This window comes from Paramormyrops kingsleyae, chromosome 1 (assembly GCF_048594095.1).
Source record: "Paramormyrops kingsleyae isolate MSU_618 chromosome 1, PKINGS_0.4, whole genome shotgun sequence".
Lineage (NCBI taxonomy): Eukaryota > Metazoa > Chordata > Actinopteri > Osteoglossiformes > Mormyridae > Paramormyrops > Paramormyrops kingsleyae.
In genome coordinates, this window is record NC_132797.1 from 16,992,999 (window position 1) to 17,019,120 (window position 26,122).

The window sequence follows — 26,122 nt, forward strand, 5'->3', positions numbered from 1 at the left end:
CTGAATTATTTATTTGCTTACTTGATACTTTTATCTTAATTTATAAAGAGGCATCACATCCCCCCTGGAGTCTGAACAGGGTGCCTACGTTGCTTTATCTCCAGTATTTATTTATGTGTTAAACAGGGTGTTTAAACAAGGTAAATAAAATATTAAGGAATTCAGTGTTTTCTTTGTTTGAGGTTCCATGTATCATAATTAAGAGAATATACTTTTTTTTCAAATTTGAAAGCAATTAAAATACCACCTTTCCACTTCACAGCAAGTGTGGGAGGGCTTTATTAGAGATGAAAACAAACATGGCGGAATTTCTGCGGGGCACGCTAGAAAGGACGTATGCCCACTATCTGTAGCCACGCAATCAAGCTCAGCTCCCGCCCCTATCTTGACGTTTTTGATTGGCCATTCCGTCGCCCGGTTGCCAACATCGATTGGCTGCTTTCTCCTGTCTGTCTGCCAGTCTCTGTATGTTGATTGGCAGGTAAGTGGGAGCCCCCACACACTCCTGGATATTTAAAAAGGAGCTTGCGGATCTAGCTTCTTTGCCTTGTCTCCTTCTGCCTTGATGCTCCTCTTTCTGTGGTGTCTTGATGCAGCCCTCGACAGACAGCGAGGCGGCGTGGGCTGGCGTTTTCTTTTTTTTTCACAGTGAGAAATCAGCAAAGCCTTTTACTGCACTGCTTTTCCATCTGCCTCCTTCCATCTGACTTCACACCTTGGGAACAGATCCCTACGAATTCACAGCTTTACTTCCCAGAAGCCTAGAGCTGGGGAGGCCTGGTTGAGCCACACTTGCTCTCCTCCCGCATCCACACGCAGCATGGTTAAGGTCCTCTTTTATTCTGCATTATGAAAACTTACTTAAATAAGTGAGAAGATTAATTATCAGGATTAAGCAAAATTTTAGCAACGCTCTTAGTGTAGGCACCCATAGATTTTCTGATTGGTATTTTAGGGTTTATGGAGGTTTTTCCAAACTGTGTATAGGAATGTTAACGGAAGATTATAGAGCCTGTTCCCAGCACAGTGAAGATGGTATTTGACCTCCAACTTGGTCAGGACTTCAGAGGAGCCCCATCATGAAAGGTGAAGCTCAGTATTAATGGAATAATGTTAAGGGTGGGGTTGTTGTGTGTGGATTGGTGGGGGTGGTGGGTGTTGATCATCCAAATATTTGCCAGCAAATGAGACGCAGGTTGGACGCGATCCCGGCTGCCGTACTGGAGCTGTAGACGCAGTTGTACGTGTGGTGGAGAGCTGCTACATCTCACTGGTTATGAAGGGTCAGGCGTCTCAAGGCATGTAAGCAGTTCAGATCTGCACCTGTCGTCGTGTAGGGCTGCCTGTCTCTGGACGTGTATTGAAATAAGCTCTGAATTGAATTATTATATAATAAATCGATTATAATATAAATTTATATTGCTCTTCTCTCAGGCTTTCACATCCACCAGTTGGATTATCATTTCATTTTTTAATGGATCTTAGCACATCATTCTCCGAGAGAACAACTTCCAGGAGTGGTTTTTATTGAAGGGATCAGTGCATCATCTATAGCTTTTGTCAGTGTTGATATTTTAGGTTTTTTTCTGTTTCAAATTCCTCTGAAAAAGTCCCTGAACATCACAAAATGTTTGCTGACTTGCTGGTAAATATCGACTGTACTGCTATACTACATAAATTTTGATCAGCTCATTCAGTGTCACGTTAAACCCTACAGAGACACTTCAGAAAAACACAGAGTGGCCAATCGCTGCTGCTCACTGTGTCACATTTTCCCATCACTATGGACGCTGGGCTCCAGCTGCAGCTGTGCTGCATCCTATAAGTCCGTCAGCTTAGAAAGCTACTAAAGAACCAGAAGGAAATTCTAACATCTTGTTCCTCTGACACAGTCTCTAATCACGTGAATAACAGCAGTCTCATGTGGATTTCTCGTACTCTGGAAGGAAGGCGGGCATGGAAATTTGACCTTGGAACCACAGTGGAAGCTAACATGCCCAATATGTTTCCTTACGCTAAAAAATATATGCACGTATAATCTGGCTTATGATAGGGTTTAGATTCCGTATGAACAATGTTTGAGAAACCACATGAGAATTTGTCAAAGGTAGACTGATTATTTTGAATGGGAAACAGACAATGGCAACAGTTAAACTTTTTTTATTATTATTCTTATCAAAAATCTTCGGGAAAATGAACTTTTCACTAGAATATTATATGGGCTTATCAGCCTGCAAACGGCGAGGATTTCTGTATTAACCGCTAAAAGGGTTTTCTGGTTTGATTAAGCTTATGCTAAGTCCTCAATAAGCTGTCAGAGATTCGGTCTTGTGGCTGGGGGGTCAGTAGTCGGTTATATGCGGGTTGGTAGGCGGGGAGGGTGGAAACCTGGTATTCCTTCTGTTTATGTTGGGGGGGGGGGCATCTGAACTGGCCCAGGAGGAAGGAAAGCCGATGAAAGGGAGCAGCCTTTACACCTGCCTTTAGGTTGCCCCCCCCCCCCCCATTACTGCAGTCACAGGGATACGGCCATCGCTGGTGGGGGGTGACATCCATGGACCAGTTGGCTCAAAGAGGAAAAACACACTATGTGAGATATATGGAGCAAAAAGGCCAGAGGAAGAAGATGTGTGTTTAGTGTAAATCTGTGACGGACCTCAGGGAGATCAGAACAGCTGTGTTGTTTGTTAATTTGAAAACATGACAGACATGATAGTACTCCACCCCCCCATGTGGAATCACCATCTTATATCAAGCAATGATCTGTTGTAGGGAGAGCATCCTTTACCCTGTAGTTGCATAACAGAATCTGACTGGACGATTTGCTTAAAACTGCCAGGAGCGGGGGGGCTGGGGGGGCTCCTGGATTTCCCATTTAATTTCCAGAGTGCATTGAATGTTTAATATTTGACAGATTTAGAATTCAGTGGAGCCCAGAGGCTGAACTTAGTGAGATTAGTCATACAGAACATGCTCGCCACGCTTGTGTCACCAGTGCATTTCTCCGAGGAATAACAAGCCTATTTTTAGCTGTTTAAATCTTAATGGCTCCCCAGCTTGTTTTGGTAGCACATGTGAAAAGCTGAAGTGTCATTCGTGGGGGATTTTTTAAAAATCACTTCCTGTTTTCGTTTCAAGTCTCAGCCCAGGAAACATTGATGATGTGTGTCTGGCATGCAGATAGTTTATATATGTACATGTAGTCCACCAGCCATTCGTCTGTCACTGTTTATTTTTTGAAGGGGGGGGGGGCAGGTGGGGTGTGGCTGCAGGTGAGCTACACTCTTCCTCATGGCATCTCAATGCGACGATGCATGCGTCGGGAGAGTCAGAGCCTGGGTCTGTAAGATTTGCATTTAAATGGGTTTATTGTCTATAGACATAGACGGGACCATGCGATTAAATTGTTTTCTCTTGGAAGGAAATTGGGAGTCAGAATTTAATTTCGCTTTCTCCGTGCCGTCAAATCATCGTTTCACAGGACAGTTTTGCACTCGCTGTTTCTGGGGCGAGATAATGAACGGTCGATGCGTTACGTTATCTGTTAGTAGAAAAAAAAAAGCAGGAATAAGAAAAAAATTGCAATTAGTACGTATCTTTGGGAAATTCAACCTAAGAGGAGCTGTTTATCTGCCGTCTGGGAGATAATTAATTCCGTGACCGTGTTTTTCAGAAGACACGGTGGATTAGCTTAGCGGTGCAGCATTGGTTACAGAGCCTGAAGATATGAGGCCTGATTAGCCAGGGCAACTTCCTGGAAAGTTTTCGGGGCGGAGCAACTTCCTGGAAAGTTTTCGGGGCGGAGCAACTTCCTGGAAAGTTTTCGGGGCGGAACTTAAGTGAACGTTGATAATTGCTGATGGTGCGATTTGGTGACTTTGACATGATGCCAGTGTCCTTTTTCTCGCCGGGGGTTCAACTGAGAAACAGCTGGTAAAAATAGCCCTTCCTTCCCAGGAATTCGGTTACCTCAGTCATATCCACAAGGAGACGGAAACTATGGATTACCCACGTAATTGATCTGAAACCCACTCATCCGGTTCTTGCCATTTGCCGCTGTTCTGACACGGCCCAGAGCTGCACAGAGTCACATCAGTGCTGCCAAGTGTTCTTGGAAATGTTAACAGTCTTAATTATAATCATAAGGCCATAATACCCTGACATCCACTATCACCGAAGGCGCTCTTCATTTTGAGATGGTGGCATTTCTTCTGGAGCATTCTGTCATAGGTCAGTTTATTCCAGTGTATTGATCTTGTTTTTTGAAAGTTACTCCCTTTTAACTTGGCTGTTGCTAACATCTGCTGAAGAACAGGGGTCTCAGTACACCCACAGTTCATCGTCATAAGTCAGGACTGCCCGGTGTTTCCCTCTACACTGTGGCACAGGATAGAGCGACCCCCTCCCAAGCAGGACACTGTGGCTGTGGTCTCATGCACATTTGTGAGCAGTTTATCCTGCTAAGCAAGCAATTATGTTAAAAGTTCCAAATAATACAGGAAGATCCAGCCGCTAAGCTAAGCCGTTAATGGAATTGCATTGTGCTTTGGGTCACAAGAGTCCGGCTGCTGCTCATTTTTTGACTAATATCCTTTGTTACTCCTCATGAAGTCATGCTAATGCGGTACAGAGCTGTACCCCGTGTATCCCGCAGTCAGGGAGCCTGGTGCTTCATACGGCACTCTTCCACAGCACTTCACTGTGTTGACTCCAAAGGCCTGCTTGTTGACTTAACCTCATGGTAATTGTCCCTTCCTAAAGGAGAGCAGAACCCTTCCTGGCTTTCCAGTGAACCACCACGCCTCGTTCTGCTAACTCTGAAGGTGTTAACTTGTGAAGCATCTACCTCTTAAGAATACCATGGAGACCAATTGATCAGTATGGCGCTCTGGGTATAAGCAAGTCGTCTCAGTCTAAGAATTACTTCCAGCGTGCTGTAGTCAATGGTCTTATCGGATCCCCGGTCTCGCTTGCCTTTCTCTTCTCCTTACACCTGGCTGCATGCGGCATCACCATAACAACAGCTGCATTGCTGATTGGCCCAGCCTTGCTCACACACTCTGTATGTTGAAAACGGGCCTCCAAACTCTTCTAGGCATTATCCGGATCCTGTTTTGAGGACGAGATCCCGGACAGCTTTGGCTCTCAGAGATAGCCAACCTGAGGGTTTACCTTGACCACGGTAAAGCTAAAAGTTAACTGAAAGCAATGGTATCTGAAACACCAGCGGTGTTCAAATAAATGTTCATAAGCTTATCAAACTGGTGAAAATCCCTGTTGCGCCATATATCTTTGGCAAAGCATAGCTGCTGGTACCTGTCTTGCTCCTTCTGTGGGTAATAGTCACAATTGCACTCATATTGGCAATTTTTGAGAAACAGTTAATGCCTCAAAGTGCTGTCCTCAAAGTGTACATTAGGGCAGGATTTTCAGTGCACAAGTCCATACCCAAGGGCTTCTGAGGGCTTCTAATGACATAATACCTGCAATTAAGTCTCCCTCCAGAAGTGGTTCTCTGATCTCTGATGAAGAGGATGACAGAAATTGGCAGCCGGCTCGCGACTGCAGCGATATACCATTAATATACAATCGCCGAATATATGTGACGTTTACGTTGAGTCACTGCGCTTGGGGGTCCATCTACATCCGGGGAGCGTTTCAGCAACATTCCCCTTGGTCTCACGTCCGGTATTTTCGCTGTCAGCTTCACGGGCTAATTGTTGTTTTCTAGCCCTCAAGGTATTTATCCAGATCCCAGAGAGGACCAGCGAAAACAATGTGCCTTAGTTTGCCTATAACACCCCCCCTCCCCCATTTCAGGTGGCTTTCTCTTCCATTGGGGATGGGCGGGGGGAGGGACTCCATGCCATTAGGCCAGGGATGTTAATGGGTGACCTTTGAGAGAATCAGAGGGACCCTTTTGACTGAACAAACGGCAGCCCCCCCTCCCAGATGCTGGCTGGTGCTTTTTCTGCCTGTGGATCACATTGATCGGCTAAAACAATGGTGCCACTGCACACATTGTTCAAGGATAAATAAATAACAGGCCAAATGAAGTCTCTATTCACTCGACAATCTCAGGCTGTTTTTAACGCTCTTTGTTCCTGCAACAGGGAACCATTCGCGCTTCTCTTAATTGGCCGCGGCGCTTAAAACGGTGACTTTTGCATTTGGTTTCACTCCTTTGCTTTCGATTTACTTGCCTGTGGTTAATTTACCTCTCTCTTCACAGACAATCTGTGCAGCTTACAGAGTTGGAATTGTAAATCTAAATATTGACAAAGTTAAAAATGTTACCCGGGACAATGCATCCTTCAGTAACTATCTCAGTTAGAATGGTAAAAATAGGTCCCCATTCTTTTTGAGGCTTGTAGCTAAGGGTGGAAAGAGGGGAGGGTATCTTCCAACTTTAACGTAGCTAATCCTGCATTGAAGCGTTAGCTTTGTGCTCGGTGACTGATCTCGTGTCACGTGCCGCGCTACTGTGTGTGTGTGTGTGTGTGTGTGTTGGGGGGGGGGGGTGAGGCCTCCTAATGGTGACCCAGAGTGCAGTGCTCCATTCTCGCCCCATACTGCAAAAGAAAATGAGAGCGCCCGCTGACTAGAACAGGTCCTGACACAAAGCGAGACTTGAATCTCCACGGAGACCCTCCCTCCACCCCAAAAAGCTTTTCTCCGTCTAGCACCCCCTCCTCCTTTCTGCCCCCTTCCCCCTTCATGATTCCATGAATTTATTCCACATAGGAGTTCATGGATAGCCCCCGCCTTCCCCCGGCCATTACTTTTAAGAACACAAAACGCACGCTGACGGAGACTGTGGGGGCTGATTAAATAGACATCGTCCCAGCCAGAAGCCTCAAAATTAATCTCAGACCACCCCCCTGACTTCCCCGTGTTGTGCGTCTGTAATGAGGGGGCGGGCCGCCCGTGTCCTGTGTGGGTGATTCTCGGTCGGCGGAGCTGTGGCAGGGTTGGGCAGGAATTGATTCTTTCACCCAGTGAGGCTTTCGTTAGAAAACTCGGGTGAAGGACTCGGCCAATCAGACGGCTTGTGAGTGTGTCTTTTTAATTATAGCTGAGAAAACACGTTTGTGTCGGACTGCTCGCTCTGAAGATGCTTCGAGGTGATGTTGTTGTGTGACATTCTCCTAGTGAATTCCATTATTCCAGCGTCATTCAGTTCATATCAAAGGATCCTTAAGCTGTTGACTCTTCTAAGACCCCAAGATGCTTTAGAGATTTTTTTTTCTTAATCTGCAGTGCCTTTGAGCAAAGGTCCTGGTATTTCTGCTGCGAGTCTGGTCTTCATTCTGCAGCTTGATTTTAAGTGTTCGTGGCAGGGCATTTGGGTACAATCTCAGGCAGATGCACAGAAGGAGAGGAACAAAATCCCCCTCATCAATACACATTTGAGAATGAAAGGCCCCTTTCCCTCCGCCCCAGTGCATCCCCCCCCCCCCCCACTCCATCTAAGCCCCCTCTTATAAGGCGATGAAAGGCGGCAAAAATAAAGATGGGCAGTAGAATAGGATATGAAATATTTAGAGAGGCTCTGCTCTCATCCAGCTTCACTGGTTGTGTCAGAGAGGAGAGGGGAGAACAGGAGAGGAGAGGGGAAAACAGGAGAGGAGAGGGGAGAACAGGAGAGGGGAGAACAGGAGAGGAGAGGGGAGAACAGGAGAGGAGAGGGGAGAACAGGAGAGGGGAGAACAGGAGAGGAGAGGGGAGAACAGGAGAGGAGAGGGGAGAACAGGAGAGGAGAGAACAGGAGAGGGGAGAACAGGAGAGGAGAGGGGAGAACAGGAGAGGAGAGGGGAGAACAGGAGAGGAGAGGGGAGAACAGGAGAGGAGAGGGGAGAAAGCAGGCTGTACTTGTGTTGGTTCCCGAGCCGAGGAGGAGTAAGATGTGTGGGGGGGGGGTGATATGGCGCATGCTGAGTGTGAGTGGCATGACGATGACCGTGGCTCTTTGTGAGCCCGCGAGCCGCTGTGGTGAAGGCCCAGTCAAAGGCAGGAAGGCCCAGTGCCCGCTTGAAGGTCCAGCAGGACCCCGAGCCTCATTACGCGTGGAGTCACCCTGTCACCAGGAGAAGAGCCCAGTGTGAACTCGCTTCAAAGTGAGTGCGGCATGCAGGGCTTCTGCTCCAGGCGAGTGAAAAGGGTTTAGGATGCTGGTTAAGATGACTTGTAGAAATGCAGGGACAAGCAAACAAAAACCTGCTTTGATCTATTTCTGCAAGTGCCCCCCCCCCCCCCTGCATGTCCCTGTATAAAATTACCATGTTCTTGCACACTCTCTTAACATCAAATCTGCTGTAGCCAAGGCAGAGTAACCTTTTTCTGAAGATACTTAATTGCAAAAAATGGCCTTTCGGATTTCAGAGAAACTGTTTCTGTTTTGAGATCAGACGGCCTACAAATAGCAAAATTATCTTCCAGTGCAGTAAGAAAATTGTGCTTGGCAAGATTTCCTAAAATAAGACAATATGCTTCAATGCAAGCAAAGTAATCCTGTTCATAAGATGTGCTGTCGGTCCATTTATTAATGAAATTACAATTTTGTGTAAATAAGAAAATTATACTTGCTTAGATTTTCATTTGATGAGTGTAAGTGGTAGAAGCCGGCATAGAGAGGAGTAACTGCGGGAAAAGTCAATAAATAAGCATTTATCTGATGTTTAATATGTATTATTTAATTTATAGTGAATATATTTATTAATATGCATTACTTCTGAACAAGACAGAGGGTAATGTCTGGCCGGTAATCCACATATGGGATGATGGCGGTGCAGAAGGACAGCGAAGGTCACTGTGACTGCCTGCCCGTCCCACCCGGCCTTGATGAAGCCCCTGCGTTTCAGGCCCGTGTTGCTGTCCTCCAGCTGGAGCTGTCTGGTCACAGCAAACACCGCTAATGCTCTGAGTTGGAGGCCCTTTGAAGCACCCCGTAGGGGGATCTCAAGGAGTCTCCAGAGCTTCACGCTCGTGGAATAAACGCGGCGAAGCTCTGGGACGCGCGGTTGTTCCTCTTTCTCCTTCCAGCCGGATCTGCCTTTCACCTTCCTCTTCCCTTCTTCACGCAGAAGCTGCCGGTGAGGGGCTGTCCTATGGGGAGCACCAAGCCCGTCTCACTCATCAAGCCGCCAAGCCAGAGCATAGCCATCTCCGTGGTGCCGGCGAAAGCTCCCGTTTCCATGGTGACCGCACACATTAACGGACAAAAGGCGGCAGGCAGCGAGCCGCTGCAGACGGCCCCAATCAACCTGCAAACGACGAGCAAAGTGGCCGGGAGCGGCCTATCCTCCGTGGGCCGGAGAGTCAGCGAACAGCCGCACTCACAGGTACCGGGCCAGCAACGCTTTACTGCACTTTGCAGCACTGCTGCAAAGCCCGCTGCCGTAATGGCCACAATACTATAAAACTCACTCGCAGCTCCCTCTTAAGCTGCTGTACAAAACAGCTTCTGTGTAACAAGTTGTAACGGACTCCATCAATCTGTTCATCTATCTTCAAACTTATTATCCTGTACAGGGTCATGGGAATTAGTATAGCAGTCAGGTTCCAAAACATTCACTCCTTCCCATATTAAGAAGATAGCTTATGTCCAGCCAATCTCTGTATTAATGAATGCAGCGGCCGACACCAGTCTGTAACCTTCATAAAGCTGCCCTCCTTTCTAATATCTGAAATGATATTTTTCAGTACAAACTCTGGGAGATACCAGCAACCCTGAGCTCGTTGTATATATGCTGAATTTGGCCTTTTATGGTCAAGGAGGGAAATTAAAAGTTATTCCCCGTGTAAATATTCTTAGGATAAGCTAAAACCAAGGCCTTCTTAAGATACGGTGTTTCCTTAAAGTGTTACATATGTTTTACTTAAAGTGTTACATATGTTTTACTTAAAGTGTTACATATGTTTTACTTGGATAATTGCAATTGTTTTGAAGAGAAATTACAATGTTTCATGTTATCCTCCTTTTGTTTTGATTGTGGTAGATATTAGTAATGTTTAATTCATTATTCATTACCACAAGCATAATTCTGAAAAAGTTCACCCCATTGAAGTTGCGTAATAGGTGTGTGAAAAGTTAAACTTTAGAAGAATGAGTTTGTGTATGGAAAGTGGTATTTAATTCAGTGGCAGAATCACATTAGTGTGATGCAGGCATCCATGTTTGTAGGTGGCACTGGATGGATGATGCCACATTTTTTGTAGCCAGGACGGTGGCAGGTGTAATGTAATACCCTCTCACCGGAGGCACTTGTTCAGCTAATTGCCTTAGTATTGACACAGCAGTAGCCCGTCTCCCAAAAACACACACATAGGCCCGCACACACACACGCTCACCACACACGCACTCACACACGTTGACAGAGTTCAGTAAAGAACAGACGAAGGTCCCTGGAAGGAAATTAGGGCCCCCACAAAAAGAGAAGCTGAGTGTAAACAAGTGCTTTGTTCCCTTCGGCGTGTAATTGCCTCGTAGCTTATCGTCAGCGGCTCCAGAGCAGCGGCATGGAGGGACACGTGCAGAATAAATGCAGCACCGCCGTGCATTTATCTGATGTCAGCTGCTTGGCAGCTAAAAGGCCTGGAGGAGAAGTGCAGCAGGAACAGTTCCTCTTATCGAGGGAGTGTACGGACGGCTATCGTGCTCCATGAGTTAAGCTTAAACCCAGAGCTGATCCTCTGTGTCCTTGGAATGGGGGTCCATTCGATCCTATAAACCCCCAAAACACCCCGTTTGCTTCCCTTTATCTCAGTTAATCCAGTCAAAATGATGCCCGTCTTATTAAATAGCCTTTGTAGTAGATCAGAGTTTCTGTAGTCTACGTTGTGTCTGTGAAATGAGTATGAGTAACAATCAAGCATCAGTGTTCGATCAGCTGCTGCCTGAAGTCACTTGTATAAACGAGGTACAGTTTTGTTTTGGTTATGTTGTATGAGGCAGTGATTGGCAGTGCACATATATTTGTAAAATGTACTTTTATATTTGGTACATTTGTGTGTGTGTGTGTGTGTGTGAATTATGTTTATATTACATTGTAGGGACCGAATGTCCATTACAATGTAATAAAAACCTGTTCATTTTGACATTGTGGGGACCAGAATGGGCTGGGTAGGGGTTAAAGTCGTCATGTTGGGATTAGAATTTTCCCCATAGAAATGAATGTTGAGTCCCCACAAAGATATAATTACAAAACTCTGTGTGTTGTGCCTTGTGCTGTTCCAGCATGCCTTCCCAGGTGTTCCCCTACCTTGTGCCTTCTGCTTTGTGAGGGGTTGATAGGCTTCTTGATAGGCTGTAGGATTCCCACACTCATGTATCAGCAATTATGGAAGATGGATGGATCATTTCTATCAAAAACATTAATGTATTAAAAAGTATTGGCATTTTTAGAATAAAACCTGAATTATGACCTGTGATCTGCATATAAACAATATGCAAGTCTCGGTAAAATAACAGAGATAAAGTAGCTGTGTGCATATTCGATTTTCCCCCTACTGTGGGCAATGAACCATAGCCAATTGCCCAAACAAATTTGAACCAATGTTGGTGGATTACACAATCTTACCCAGAGTTCTTCATCTGTGATATAGTTGGCCCTTGAGCTGGAACTCACCATAACATGAGGAGGGATGGCATTTAATGCAGGTTCTTCCGCCAGCGAAGAAGACCTTGACACTTGATGTCGAGAATAGACTGGAGGAAAACATCTCTTCACACATGTTAAAAACAAGTTTCAAGTGATTAGGTGTTTTCTTTCTGATGCTAGGATGTGCTGTAAATAGCTAAAGTAGCTGGATATGCTCCCAGTAGCTGAGATGAGAGTGGAAATAAAGTCTGCCGACGCATTACTTACCAAGCAAAGCAGTCTTATCACTCCTCCATCTGCAATACGAGTCCCATTAGAGATGCGGTACCTCCTTCATTGTCTCTCTCACCCTTCTGCTAGCTATTGTCCCATCAAGTCTATGGGACAGCAGCCAGCCCACTTGATTATTTTACTGCTTTTTTGGGCTTTATTGTTCTTGCCTGGGGAGATGGAAGGAGAACAGCAGAGTACTCTTTCTTCCACAGATGTAGGGGTATGAGGGGCTGCTCAGAACCCTAGGCTTGCATTGTTTTCCCCAATTGCAACTGCCAATCAACCCTAGAGGTCAAAGAGCAGAACTAGCCAGAGGGCTGTTTCTGTTTGGTGGGGGGTCAGAGGATGCAGATCTACAGGCCACCTGGCTACTTATTTAGGATTGTTAATGACTGATAATCAATTAGCTTGTGGAAGTTCTACCACAGCTACCCTAGAAGAAACACTGTCTGTGAGGTGTGGTCAGTGCCCTACCTGCACCCACAATCTAGATGGGCTTTGGGTGGAACAACAAACCCGAGCAAGCCTGCAAGGATGTGGACCCTGAACATTTCCATGCACCTTCCAACTTCCTTTCCTAGTCATGGTCACCTGGAGCTGATCCCAGGCAATACAGGGCATAAGACTGGGATACGCCGTGCATGGAACGCCAGTCCATCACAAGGCACAGATTAGGCCCATTAGCCCAACTGTGTATCTTTGGACTACAGGAGGAAACCTGCACAACTTTGGGAGAACAGGCAAACTCCACACACACACAGTGGAGGTGGGATTTTAGCCTCCACCCCTGGAAGCATGAGGCAACAGTGCCCCGCCTTTAATATGCAGAACACATATTTGCTGTGGCAGGGTCCATGAGGGCTAGTGAGCAGGTATTTTGAAAGGCTTATGTTCCACGTTCCCAGCATTCTGGACCGTCGCATATGCCTCACCCAGTACACTTTTGTCCAGCTGCTATTCTCTTGTTATTGGACCCCAAGCCATTTTTTATATTTTTGATAATCTAGAACCCTGGGTACAATTTAAATTATAAATCCCATACATAAGGAAAAACAACAATAGTTAAGCTGTTAAAAATTAACAATTCAAACTTCAATTTGCCAAAACGATGCAACTTACTCTACAGCTCAGTAATTAGGCATCTGTGCCTGTTTCCGGAAGGTCATGGGTTTAAATCCCGTGGCCAGCAGGGTAATGATATCACCACTGGGCCCTGGAGCAAGTCCGTTAACCCCGACTGCTCCAGGAACACTGTCCCTGCTCTTTGACCTCAAGCTTTCCTCACTTGCATGACAAAAAGTGTATAAAAGGCATCTTCTAAATAAATTAACGTGAAATGGCTGTTTAGAAGTATGACATCTCACAGGTAAACTATATATTTTTCGGCGTGCGATAGTGATGGATAGCAATCTGAATCCTATCTAAGTGCTTCTGAAGGCCTTGAAATATAGAGTTTTTAAAACAGCAAAACCATTTAATACTGTAAATAAATATGCCATTTTCTTTATAATGCTGAACATAGACATATTCATTTAAGTGAATACACGTCCATTTAAAAAGGAAATTTTGGAACATCAGTCGACAGTGAAAATTTTGCATTTAGATGTTTTTTTATGGAAGAACAACATTACTGTAGATCTGTTTACAAGCCTTTTCTTCAGCAGGGCCTTCTTAAGGAGGATGGAGCTGTTGCAAGTGATGCTTTTTATTTACACTGCCGCCTAGAGGCAGTAAAGAGAACTTCCAAAAAGAGGTGGCACATATGTTGTTGCGCTTCTGTCTCAGCTGTCTTTAATCCTATGGTTTGGCCTCTTGTCGAATGTTAGGATGAACTGTCTCATACTGAGGCTGTATTTCTTTTTTGAATATTATTTATTGTAATGCATATGTAGCTCGATTAATCAAGATATAAAAAATATTGTTTAAAAATAATATTGTTAATGCCACCGATGGAAGAGTGTGCAGGTAGACATATATGCACTGAAAGTCTACTTCTAGGTAAATACGGTTCTTTGTTATAAGCTGCGTATTTCAAAATCACAGCAGTATTGTGGAGAACATCTCATCTCATCAAATGGTTGAAGGATAATGTCTCTGGACTTAAGTGCAGTTAGGAAGCACCATGATGGTCTCTTTGAAACCCTGGATAAATGGAGCTATAATGCTGAAGCAGAAATTGCTGAGCCTTTTAGAGGCTGTCTGTGGCGTTTCACGGGGCCCGCAAACGGCCCCTTCAGCTCTCCGCGCTTTCCGCTGACTCTCAGCCGCTCGCTTCAAGCCGGAGGCCACGATTGGGGAATGCGATTAAACAAAGAAATAAGATGTAGCCTCATGGTCGGACTGAAGCACTGCAGAGACGGGGAGATTGTGCACGGGAGGAACTGCTGAGGGCCACTTATGGAAGAAGATCTCCGACTATCTGTTGTGTTGGGAGCTACTCATCCCATGTACTGGCTGAGTAGTTGGGTACCAAAACAGGCTTGCTACTTAATGGCGGTGATGGTCAAATGCCACACCCTTATGACACCTAAAAGGCCATGTTCTTTCAATTACAAACTGGGGGGCATGCCCCCTCTACCACAATCAGAAGTCAGCCCTGTATCACACTTGGGGGTTTTCCTGTACCACACTCAGGGTTCTACCCTGTACCATATTCAGGGGTCAGCCTTGTACCTTACTTGGGGTACTGCCCTGTACCACACCCCGGGGTCTTTCCTGTACCACCCTCAGGGTTCTACCCTGTACCATATCAGGGGTCTGCCTTGTACCTTACCTGGGGTTCTGCCCTGTACCACATTCAGGGGTCTTTCCTGTAGCACTTAATATCCATCTTTGCCCCTTGTATGACATGTATCTTACAGGTTCCCCCTGTTAAAAATGGGCTTTAGCCACCTGACACTTTCTGTAGTAATGCACGGGGACCTGCACTTTCTGTAGTAATGCACGGGGACCTGCACTTTCTGTAGTAATGCACGGGGACCTGCACTTTCTGTAGTAATGCATGGGGACCTGCACTTTCTGTAGTAATGCACGGGGACCTGCACTTTCTGTAGTAATGCACGGGGACCTGCACTTTCTGTAGTAATGCACGGGGACCTGCACTTTCTGTAGTAATGCACGGGGACCTGCACTTTCTGTAGTAATGCACGGGGACCTGCACTTTCTGTAGTAATGGGGCATGCTGAGGTTTTTACCTGTGTCCTCCACTTATGCAGAGTGTGAAGGATTTCAGTGGGAATGGTCTGTTGAATCCCATTTTCCTCGTAAATATGTATAATGGAATGTGTATAAACTACAGAAATTGCTGTCTTTGTTGTTCGACGTAAATCCTTCCATCTCAGTGTTTCAATGACATGATGGCATTTCCACACATCTCCCCGCTATTTCAATAGAGCAGAAAAGTATTGTGGGGAAAACCGTATTTTTGTTTTGTTAATGTGCTTTCATCTGGCTGTGTGGGGTTTGAGGCCAAGGTTGACAGATGCAACATACAGTGAAAAGGGATGTTTTTTTTTTTGTTCTCTGCAGTAAAAATGGGACTGTAAACATTTTCTTCAGCTAGCATAAAAGGTAGCTTTGCATAAAAGACAGGCTCAGAAAAGTCCGCCCCCTTTGCAGATTTCTGGATGCCGCTGGTGTGGTCGAGCTGAATTAGCCTAATGAGGGCAACCAGGCCAGCACCTGGCATGCAGACAGTGGGCCTTGACAGGCAACTCACCAGTGCCCCTGGCAAACTTGGGGCAGGGGGCATGGGGGCATGGGGGCACTACTGTGAAGTATAGCAGTGCTGAGTAGCATGTGACTGGAACCCTCAGCGACTGCAGGGGAGGGGGTGTGGCGGGGGGAGCGGCGAGATGGGGAAAAGCAGCCCAAGCCTCCAAGGCTATACCATGTGTGTTTCAGGAGGTTTATCTGAGGGTGCTTTGGCTTTAAAAGCAGGCAGCAATTACGGAAATGAATGCCTTTTCAGCGTAAGAATTTTGTCTTATCCGTTGCCACGGGAACAGATCCCTTCTTCCCCATAACACAACAAAGCTATGGGACTTATGTTGGGAGACGTTGAGGCTTTCAGCTTTTGTGGGAGCACTCGGATGTCCCTTGCCTTTCCTGAAAACGCGTGTCCCGTTTTTGTATCCTGAGATGAATGAAATTGAGTTATTTTTTTCCAGTGACCACAGTTATTAACGGAAGTGTTGTGCCCTATATATGTATATTAGTCAGTCTGTGTGGAAGTATACATATAAAATACATATAAAAGCATTTCATATCATTTAGCCACCAGCACAGGTCCAATAATTGCTTAACCCTCTCAATTAACACTATTTTAATGAGTGTAGCAGTTGGACAGCAGACTTAAAAAGTGGTTATTTTATTAGTTTTATTAGTTTTCATGTTATTGGATGATTAGTCTGATCAAAATGGCTGTAAAGATCCACTACACAGAAACTCACTTAAATGGGCCTCTCTGGCTAACTATGGATTGCAGAGAAGAAAATAAGCTCTTGCTATTTGTCTAAAATGCAAACATTGAAATTAAGTGGTAGGTTAGGGACTTGGCCTGCGTGTCAGACTCTATAATCGGTTTTGTCACCCCTCCTGTGCCCGGTCTGTGTGTGATGGGATGACAGCTTTAAAGTGAGCAGCACCGTGCGATTGGCCCTCACGCGCCCCCCGTCCCCCTGGGCACCAGTGCAGGATGCTAACATGCTGGGGTGGGGACTGGCTGAGTATTAATACCGTGTCCCCAGGCCGTTTCACCTTGGCAAGGTCAAGCACGTCCGTGTGCCAAGACCACGTGGCATAATCTGCGGGTCTTTCCGATCAAACGCATCTGACCTGCTCTGAGGCGGCTCCTTGAAGGGGGGGAGGGGGGGCAGTGCCCTATTTCAGCAGGGTTGGCCTGGCCGGAGTGACACACTGAGCCAGATCACAGTTGCAGTGGTACGACATACAAAAGCGGCCGCAATGGTTGTCAGCAGAATTGAATGTATGCGTCGAATTCGCTTTTCCCAAAAGTATATGGGTTTTAACTGCAATTTAAAAGTGCTAACAATCCAATATTGCTGTTGATGAGCTCTCTTTCCCCTCTAGGGCCAATAAACACGCCACGTGAGGGTCAAAAAGTACAGAAGAAATGTTTATGTTGAATCTAATCAAATACTGAAGGAAAATGACTTTGGTGAAAGAAGTATTGAATGGGCCTGAAGTTTGGCAGCACATGCATAGAAATAACAGAGACTCTCAGAAAAGACAATTCGGCTTGACATAAGGCAGCTACCAGAGTTTGAAGCAGGATACCATTTCTTATTAGTCATTGTTTAGGTGTTCAATTTGGGGGGTTATAAAAAGGCGTTCCTGGACTATGACAGAGAGGTAAACAGCATCATATGCCAAGCGACAGACGGCAGAAAGCATTACCAACACATTTTGGGATCTTACCGTGTACGACCACCGGGGGGCCAGAAGGTGGGGCCTACGACAGAGATCTCAGAGGGTGCTTTCAGCAGCGGTGGCTTTCTGCATCCCTAGAAGGCCGTAGCAGCCATGGTGCAGAGACTCCTTCCCGGTGCCCTTGATCTGAAACACATTCATTACTGTGACGGAGCAGAACTGGACCAAAGCCTGACAGCCGAGGCCGTGCATGAAGTGTCACCGTGAACTCTCTTCCAAGGCCTGTCATTATGTCTCCTGTCCTTCTATCCCTTGTATTCTTTCCAAGCTCATTCTGCAGTACACACCTCCTCAGGCCCACATGCTGCAGAGCCATGGCTTCTGCCAGTGATTTGTGCTGCCCTTTAGTATGAGGAATGCAGCACCTCAGGTTATTGTTCCTTTATTGTAATCAGGTTACATCCGTCCTGCTGTACAAAAAACGATGTTGTCCGGGGAAATTCTTTGACTTATGTAGGGAGAATTCCATGGCATGATGATTATACAGTCGACTGAAGTCTTCTTTGCATAACCATGCCGTGTCTGTCCCTCAAATGAAAGAGGCTTTTATTTTGTTTCTCTGCAGCAGACTTTTAGAAACTTTACTTGCGAAGATAATGCTCTTCTGACAACTTTTTGTAGGCAGTAAGTAACATAGCAGTTTGGGACTTGTATGTTCCATGTCTAAGTAGGACAACTTCTGCGCCTACTTAACGTGAAGAGACGCATATCCTGGTGTGTAAATTGTGAAAGTTTTACCTATGTTATTTGCCGTTAATAAAATAATCTCTTTAAAAATGTACTTTCTGGTAATTCCTGTATGAATGGTGCAGGAATGTATCACAACACACCCAGGTAAAGCACCATATATAAAAATAAATTGAATTTAATGGAATTATGAACACGTTTGAATATTGGTAAATTTGTGTCAAAAGTAAGTCAAGTAGAAACTGTGTGAGAAAGTGAGACCGGGATTAAAGATGACCTTCATGTGTTTACGGTTGCTGGTGTTTGTCACAGCTGTCCTAACTTCCCAGAGCAGATTGTTTTCACAGTGGGGCGAGGCGTGGAGACGGCATGGTCTAGCTGATCCACTCAGGATCTGTCTGTCTCCACACAGGTGCTGGGAACCCTCACAGCAGTGCCCATCAAGGTGCCTCACGTCAGCTCCCTGCAGCGGCTGGCTGGCCAGGCTTCCACACTGCTACCTCAGGTACCCCACGCCGCCTCCGATGATGGCCCGAAATCACCAGTGCGGGATGAAGGCGGTCTGGGGTCCGGGGGTGGAGTAATCGGGAAGAATCGGGAACACAAGCTTCCTTCTGTCCCCTTCCAGATGAGGAAAATATGTTTATGAGTGTCTGTCAAATGAACCGTTCACAACTAGTCACATAGATGAAATGGTTTGAACCAGACCACCATCATTCACAATATGCTGCTGGCCATCTGTGATGTTATACAGTTACTGTGATCCAAACAGCCAAGTCTCTGAAACATTCTGCTCAATTCTTGCACTGCACTGTTAGAAGAGAAACAAAGAAAAGCTGATTTATTATTAGAACCGTGGCAAATACAGTAAGGATGCGAGTCCTTGAAGGATGAGCAATGCAGGATTGTTCACTCCTGGCGGTTATTTTATACGCCAGTTAACTGTACAGTGTGATCACTTCGTGGCTACCAACCTGCATACGAAAATGCTAGTTTGTCAATCACTTTGGAATTATCAGGAGGAAAAACTGTGGCCTAGTTTTTCACTAATGCATTAATGTGATAGTGCAAGCAAGGACAACATTACAAGTATTCCGTTGGCCACAGGGTGGCAGCGCTCACACAATTCCTAATGCGAAACGCCCCCTTGTTAAAGTGAAAGTGAAGGGTTTATGAGTGAAACCTGAGCACAAGCAAAGGCACAACTATGGAAATTCGCAGAGGAAACTCAGGCATTTCTTTCGTAGATACAGCGAGCTGTTTGGTGTTCTCTCTCTGTGCTGAATATTACAGGCACATTAGGATGCGACTGACATGGCTCCTATCGCCCTGAAAGGATCCTGTGCCATATTTCAGACCCACACCTGGCATGTAATTCGATATCATTTGACTGTTTGAATGGAAAATCTGGTAGTGCGGTATTTAGGCGATGCTCAGTTTTAAAGGAGTCTAAAGGTGAGGCAGTAGTTCTAGACTGTGCAGGAAGTCAACTTAGCAAATGTAAATCGATGATCCTTTGTGGAAGTTTTTTTAATGGAGGATATGGAAGTTTGGATTTCTTGATCTCCAGAAAAGACAGCAGGTAGCATGAGGTACATAAAGGTACATAAAGGTAGCATGAGGTACATAAAGGTACATAAAGGTAGCATGAGGTACATAAAGGTAGCATGAGGTACATAAAGGTACATAAAGGTAACATGAGGTACATAAAGGTACATAAAGGTAGCATGAGGTACATAAAGGTACATAAAGGTAGCATGAGGTACATAAAGGTAGCATGAGGTACATAAAGGTACATAAAGGTAACATGAGGTACATAAAGGTACATAAAGGTAGCATGAGGTACATAAAGGTAGCATGAGGTACATAAAGGTACATAAAGGTAGCATGAGGTACATAAAGGTAGCATGAGGTACATAAAGGTACATAAAGGTAGCATGAGGTACATAAAGGTAGCATGAGGTACATAAAGGTACATAAAGGTAGCATGAGGTACATAAAGGTACATAAAGGTAGCATGAGGTACATAAAGGTACATAAAGGTAGCATGAGGTACATAAAGGTACATAAAGGTAGCATGAGGTACATAAAGGTACATAAAGGTAGCATAAGGTACATAAAGGTAGCATGTTGGTACATAAAGTACCAGGTTCCCAGTTCCTTAACCAAAATATCTAGCTGTTCCTCCATCCTCCAGCTGAGCAAAAGGCAGGGGTATACCTGTGATGGGATGACAGTCCAGCGTAGGAGATGCCTACATGCATGGGTTTGGACCATAAGAGGAAACATGCAAACTCCACACACACACACACACACACACACACACACACAGTGCAGGGAGGATTCAAACCTAGACGTGTGAGACAACGGTGCCACACGCTGAGCTACTATGCTGCCCTCTAGCTGTATTAAAGAGGCAGGATTGTAAGGCACTCTGGAGAAATGTATCGCTGACTTGACGCTGTGACCAACCCGCAGGTTAGGCCAAAGACGCTGATCCCGGACAGCCTCCCGCACAGCCCCTGGCAGGAGCAGCTGTCCAGCCAGCCTCCTAGCCTGCAGAAGGCCCCTGCTGTGGTCAGCTCCAAGAGCCAGGGCCCTGGTCCAGCCCTGCCCACTGCCAACAGCACCTTCAGCCCCGCGGGACGGCCCAACGGCAAGTCTGCCCCTGCTTCATCGCCAGCCTCGCCCACCATGTCCGCAGGGGTCAGCGGCGCTGGCGTGGCCTACGCCATCATCGCCGCCTCACCCAGCCACTCGACCTCCTCTTCGGCGACATCGGAGGCCGTCAAGGTGCAGCCGCTGCTCTTCAGTGCAGATAACAAGGTCAGAGCTAATTCCATCATATAGATCCTCATTGGTCAACTCCTGGCAGATGGGACTCTGCTCAGTTCACAGTTTTAAATCCACTGCACATTGTACCCCAAACTTTTGCACACGTGACAGGCGTGTTACTGTTTTAAGACAATTTAGACAGCTGGATATTTCATCCATCCATCTTCTAAACCTTTTATCCCCGTCAGGGTCACTAGGGGACCTGAGGCCTTGGACACAATTTTCAGATTTTCACATTTCCTTTCTTTTCAGGATAACCTTTTCACATTAAAACTTGCTTTTAATCTCTGTAAATGTAATGGGTTTCTTGTGAAGCTGAAAGGTTATGTTGTGAATGGAGCATACAAACTGGGGATAATCCAGTACTTGGTATATTGAATAGACTTGTAATTAGCCTTGGATTCCAGCTGCAATAGAGTAGTTCTTGAAGAATTGCCCATGTGCCTGTGAATGTCTCTGTCTGTTATAAGAGCGAATGGAATCCTCGGTGACGTGTCACATGACTGCATTAGAAGCCCAGACAGCTGCGGTTGTGCCGTGGCTCCTTTCACAGTGTGGCATTATGGGAAACCTACCTTCCATTTGGAATGCTGCCACTTCACACGCATCTCATCTTAAAGCCTGGAAATCAACCTTCCTTTTAAAATCTCATTTTGTTTAAGATATATATTATTTGCATGATATGACAACTGAGCTTTCAGCAAGATTAGCAAATCTAGCAAACATACACTTTTATAAAGTGATTATATTTTGCTGCAGAAATGAACTACATTTCATTTCAAAATGGTTGTTTATTCAGATATTGTAGACAGTGGTGGAAAGTTCAGGTTCAGAAAGTACAAATCCAGACCAAGACTTCGTTTCAACCAATCAGTTGAGTAATCTGTGAATGTGAGTCTTTATACACAAGTGGTTGGTTGGAACACAATCTCGGTCTGGATTTACTTTCTGAACCATGGAAAATGAATGAATGAATGAATGAATGCTTTATAGCCACATAGCCATCTGTTCATCTATTCATCTATCTATCCATCCATTCATCTATCCGTCCATCCATCCATCCTCTTGTCCTGGCCTTGTGTATTACCTATGCATCTTCATTGCAAGTGACTTTTTTTTTTTTTTTTTAAAGAATTCCTGTCTTAGTAGTATTCTTTAGTGAGGTTTTTACCTTGAATGAACAGTAACTCAGAGCTGCTAGTCCCACCCCTGTGCTGACTGTCACCCCCCCCCCCTCCCTTTGTGACCCCCTTTCTTCCAGGTGATAATAATCCAGCCCCAGGCCTCCGGCAGCCCTCAGAATTCCCCTGGCCAGCAGGCTGACAGCCCCACCCAGGACCTCCCAGCCACAGATGCCCCTCCCTCCAAGAAGAAACGAGAGGAAGATCCAGAGGTGGGACTCGCCCCCATTTCCCTCTCAGAAGCAGCGCTAAACTCCGCCCCCATTTCCCTCTCAGAAGCAGTGCTAAACTCCGCCTCCATTTACCTCTCAGAAGCAGCGCTAAACTCTGCCCCCATTTCCCTCTCAGAAGCAGTGCTAAACTCCACCCCCATTTCCCTCTCAAAAGCAGTGCTAAACTCTGCCCCCATTTCCCTCTCAGAAGCAGCGCTAAACTCCGCCCCCATTTCCCTCTCAGAAGCAGTGCTAAACTCCGCCCCCATTTCCCTCTCAAAGCAGTGCTAAACTCCGCCCCCATTTCCCTCTCAGAAGCAGCGCTAAACTCCGCCCCCATTTCCCTCTCAGAAGCAGCGCTAAACTCTGCCCCATTTCCCTCTCAGAAGCAGCGCTAAACTCCGCCCCCATTTCCCTCTCAAAGCGAGGACCATTTGCTTTGTCCCAGTCAATAAACCAAATTACTAATATTTAATATAAATTTATTTTTAATTGACATATTGTTTTCCTGCTTTCGAATGCAAGCAGCCTGCTCCTCCAAACTGCAAATCATGTGACCGCAACTGAATACATACCCTACAGAGAATTAGGAGATTCACTTATTGTTCAACTGAGCATTAGGACACCCAGTACTCCTGATCCAAGAGATTATGAATGTGATGTAACTGTTGATGCCAGACATGGTGATTCCAGTATCTCAGAAACAGCCGGTCCCCCTTGGATTTTCACACGCTGGAGTGTGTAGAGTTTACACAGAATTGTGCGATAAACAAAACACACCCAGCCAGTTCTGTGGCTGAAAACGCCTCGTTAATGAGAAGGTCAGAAGAGAATGGCCAGACTCGTTAGAGCTAACAAGAAGGCCACAAGTGCAAAAATAAATCAGTGGTGTGCAGAAAGGCATCTCCGAACCCATAAATGATTCTGGGGTGAATAGTGAGCGCTGTGTGGTACGGTGATGGAAAAACTGTTGAGTGAGGGGACCCACATACCACCATTACAATCAATGCTTAAGAACACTACTGCCTTTGCATAGGTGGTGTTGTGTACCAGTACCATAGTCTGAAATTCTCCAGACAGACACTCATTCTAGATATATCATAGAACTTGAGTACAAAACATTTTGGATTGATGGTTGTAATGAAAACATTCCTGTATGTGAGGCTGACAGTTTGAAAGCAGAATTACATCTAACAGGGGATGTATCTAACATGAGATCTGTCAAACATAACGTGTCTAACGTGACACATGTCAAACGTGATGTGTATCTACCATGAAATGTGTCAAGTGGGAGATATGTCAAACGTGAGACATCGCCTACCTGTGCCTTCAAGAAATATTCCACAAACTGTAAAGTATTAATATTCTCATAGCAGAAGAAGGTGTTGTGTTTTGCGAAATCTGTTCTGAGACTGAGCACACAGCTGAATTGTGAAGCATTTTAAGATCGATTATGAGCTTTTGGGGGTGGGGGGGGGTTGTTAAGAAGGGGTGACTGGGAACTGTGTCAGGCCAGATCCCATCATCCATTTGGCTAATTCCAGCTCATCCCTCAAGCCGGCTACTGTCCAGAAAACGTGTCAGGTGTTATTTTAGCATTAAAGTTCACATAATTAAATGTATAGCAACTGATGACAATAAAACAAAGCATAAATCAGTAGCTTCACTGCAACTTTTTTTGTTTTTAAAATAAATGAGTAAGTGAGTGGTGTGGATATTTAAGCTTTGACCTGAAAGTACTGACACAGCTTCATGAACTTTTCTGAATAAACATGTAAGTAAAGGTCGCTTCATTCTTCTCCCCACAAGCGCAACACTCGCGTCTCCACTGTGTGTCTGCGTACACAGAAACGGTCATGGTTCTCCAGTCAAGCCACGTACTTTGCACATGCACTTTTATGACGCGTTTGATGTCATTGTGCGCCTTCGCGGACGAACGCCTGCTACACTCCAAGTGTCCTGGACACACTGTGTATGATCGATTTGCTAGCGTCCACTTTAAATCACAACATGGGTGCTTTTGACGAGAGTTTCCAAACCCTACAGACTATTTACAAGGTAATAAAAGTGTTACATACATGTAAATGCGTGTGTATATGAGTGCAGACTCGTCTCGAATTGAAACTCTCACGCCAGCCAGCTGACCAAAGTTGGCAAACCTGTGAGCTGGCTCTCTGAATTTGTGTAACATAGAGAAACAGACACAAACCTCACTGCTGTGGTACGTGTGCAGGGAATATCAGAATAATCATTTATATTATTATTAATAGAAATGTAAATACAACACGTTGTGCGCATGTGCAAAGTACACGGCTTACTATGAACGTTTCCGTGTATACGCAAGTGAGAAGTATGAACCAGCCTTAAGATTACAGGACACTGTCCTGCAGTGATCCATTCGATCCCCACCCATGAAACTCAGTCACTAACCAATGAGCCCTCTCAGCACCCTTACTCACCTCGTCCCTAGCAACAGTAGTCTGACACACCTTATGAGGAATATGCTAACTTGATTACCTTGAGGAGCTAAGGTGGGTCATTCCCTTAAGCCTTAGCCTATCAGTGGATGTCTCTGGCATCGTTGCGCTCAAATACGTCTCTTACGGCCTAACCAGTGTGCCTGTCCTCCCACAGAAAATTGCCTTCATGACAGCTCTTGGCCTGGTGACCACTGACTATTTGGAAGGTGAGTTCCTTGAACGCGTGCACTGATTGAATCCATGGTCATTTGCAACCTGATTTTGATAGTGAAACTTCTGAGCTCCTTTCCACTTGATATTTAAAGCTGCACTGGCATTAGTTTATGTGAAAAGTACCGTTTAATTTTTAAGGTTAAACATTTCTAAACTGTGACCGAAACATTCAGTTCTACCCTTTAGCTGAGTATTTATCCCACATTACTGATGTATAATGTTTGACTGTTGAATTAAGCACACATTTTTAATTTAAAGGTTAGGAAATTGGTTTTGGTTTAAAGATAGTGTCTGCTAAATGAATACTAATGAGTACTTCCTGAGTACATCCTGCTGAGAGATGTGCGTTATTAAATCCCCAGACAATTCCCGTCACTGTTATTGTCCACAGCACAGAGTTTTCATTTGTGGAGCTACTATAATGGGCTCATTATCGATATTAATTAATGAATTTGTTTGGATTTCACTCTTAGTGCTGAATTCGCCTCCTTTTTGTTTAACTGCAATGTGACGGGATATTGATTTCATTACAGAGATCCAGAGCAAGAGGCAGGAGAGGAAGAGAAGGAGTACAGCCAATCCCGCATACAGCGGCCTGTTTGAGCCTGAGGTGAGCACTGGCCCAAGTGCATGCTGGGAAACATGCCCTGTGTGAAAGGCCATGGTAACCTGCTTGAGTCTAGGGGAGGCCCTAATATAATGCTCTCTGCTTGTTTCTTCCCAGCGCAAACGCCATGCATCTCACTTCCTGAACAACCCACTCTTCCTGTCTGCAAGAGGTGCGACAATTTTGCCGCCGGACCCCCCTGGAATGGCAGGGCAAAACATCACCAAACACATGCAGATATTAGTGTCGGTACACCTTACAGTCTATATCCCACCACACCCCCCCCCCCCCCCAAGCACTTTGGATTTCCATTTCATTCTTCCACAACCCTTTTCACAAAAAACGGTTTCCCTGAAGCAAAGGATTCAAAAACATTACATGCGGCTTTGAGGCAATCAAAAAGAGACACATTAAAGCAGATGATTCTAAATCCACAACTTGGAGTTTTATATGGCATTTCCCCCATATATGCAGCTAGATCAAAGGCTGAGCCATCGACCTTCAGCATAGGAATATTGACAGTCAATATGAGGTTTAGTGACTCCACTGCTATGTGCTGTCAGTCATTATGTTTACATGCACA

The 26,122-nt window shown here is 45.4% G+C and overlaps 1 protein-coding gene across 4 annotated transcripts in view; it reads left to right on the forward strand.

Annotated features, from left to right (window-relative positions):
• LOC111833336 (PHD finger protein 21B-like) overlaps positions 1-26,122 on the forward strand; it is a 70,605-nt gene that overhangs the window by 36,180 nt on the left and 8,303 nt on the right. For 3 of the 4 annotated variants that reach the window (XM_023791513.2, XM_072710744.1, XM_023791514.2), the window contains 7 exons: positions 9,084-9,341; positions 18,424-18,516; positions 20,490-20,837; positions 22,108-22,239; positions 24,874-24,925; positions 25,466-25,542; positions 25,657-25,711. In XM_023791513.2, coding sequence (XP_023647281.1) covers positions 9,084-9,341; positions 18,424-18,516; positions 20,490-20,837; positions 22,108-22,239; positions 24,874-24,925; positions 25,466-25,542; positions 25,657-25,711 — 1,015 coding nt within the window. The remainder of the gene's footprint in view (positions 1-9,083; positions 9,342-18,423; positions 18,517-20,489; positions 20,838-22,107; positions 22,240-24,873; positions 24,926-25,465; positions 25,543-25,656; positions 25,712-26,122) is intronic. The other variant, XM_072710753.1, reaches the window with a different exon arrangement.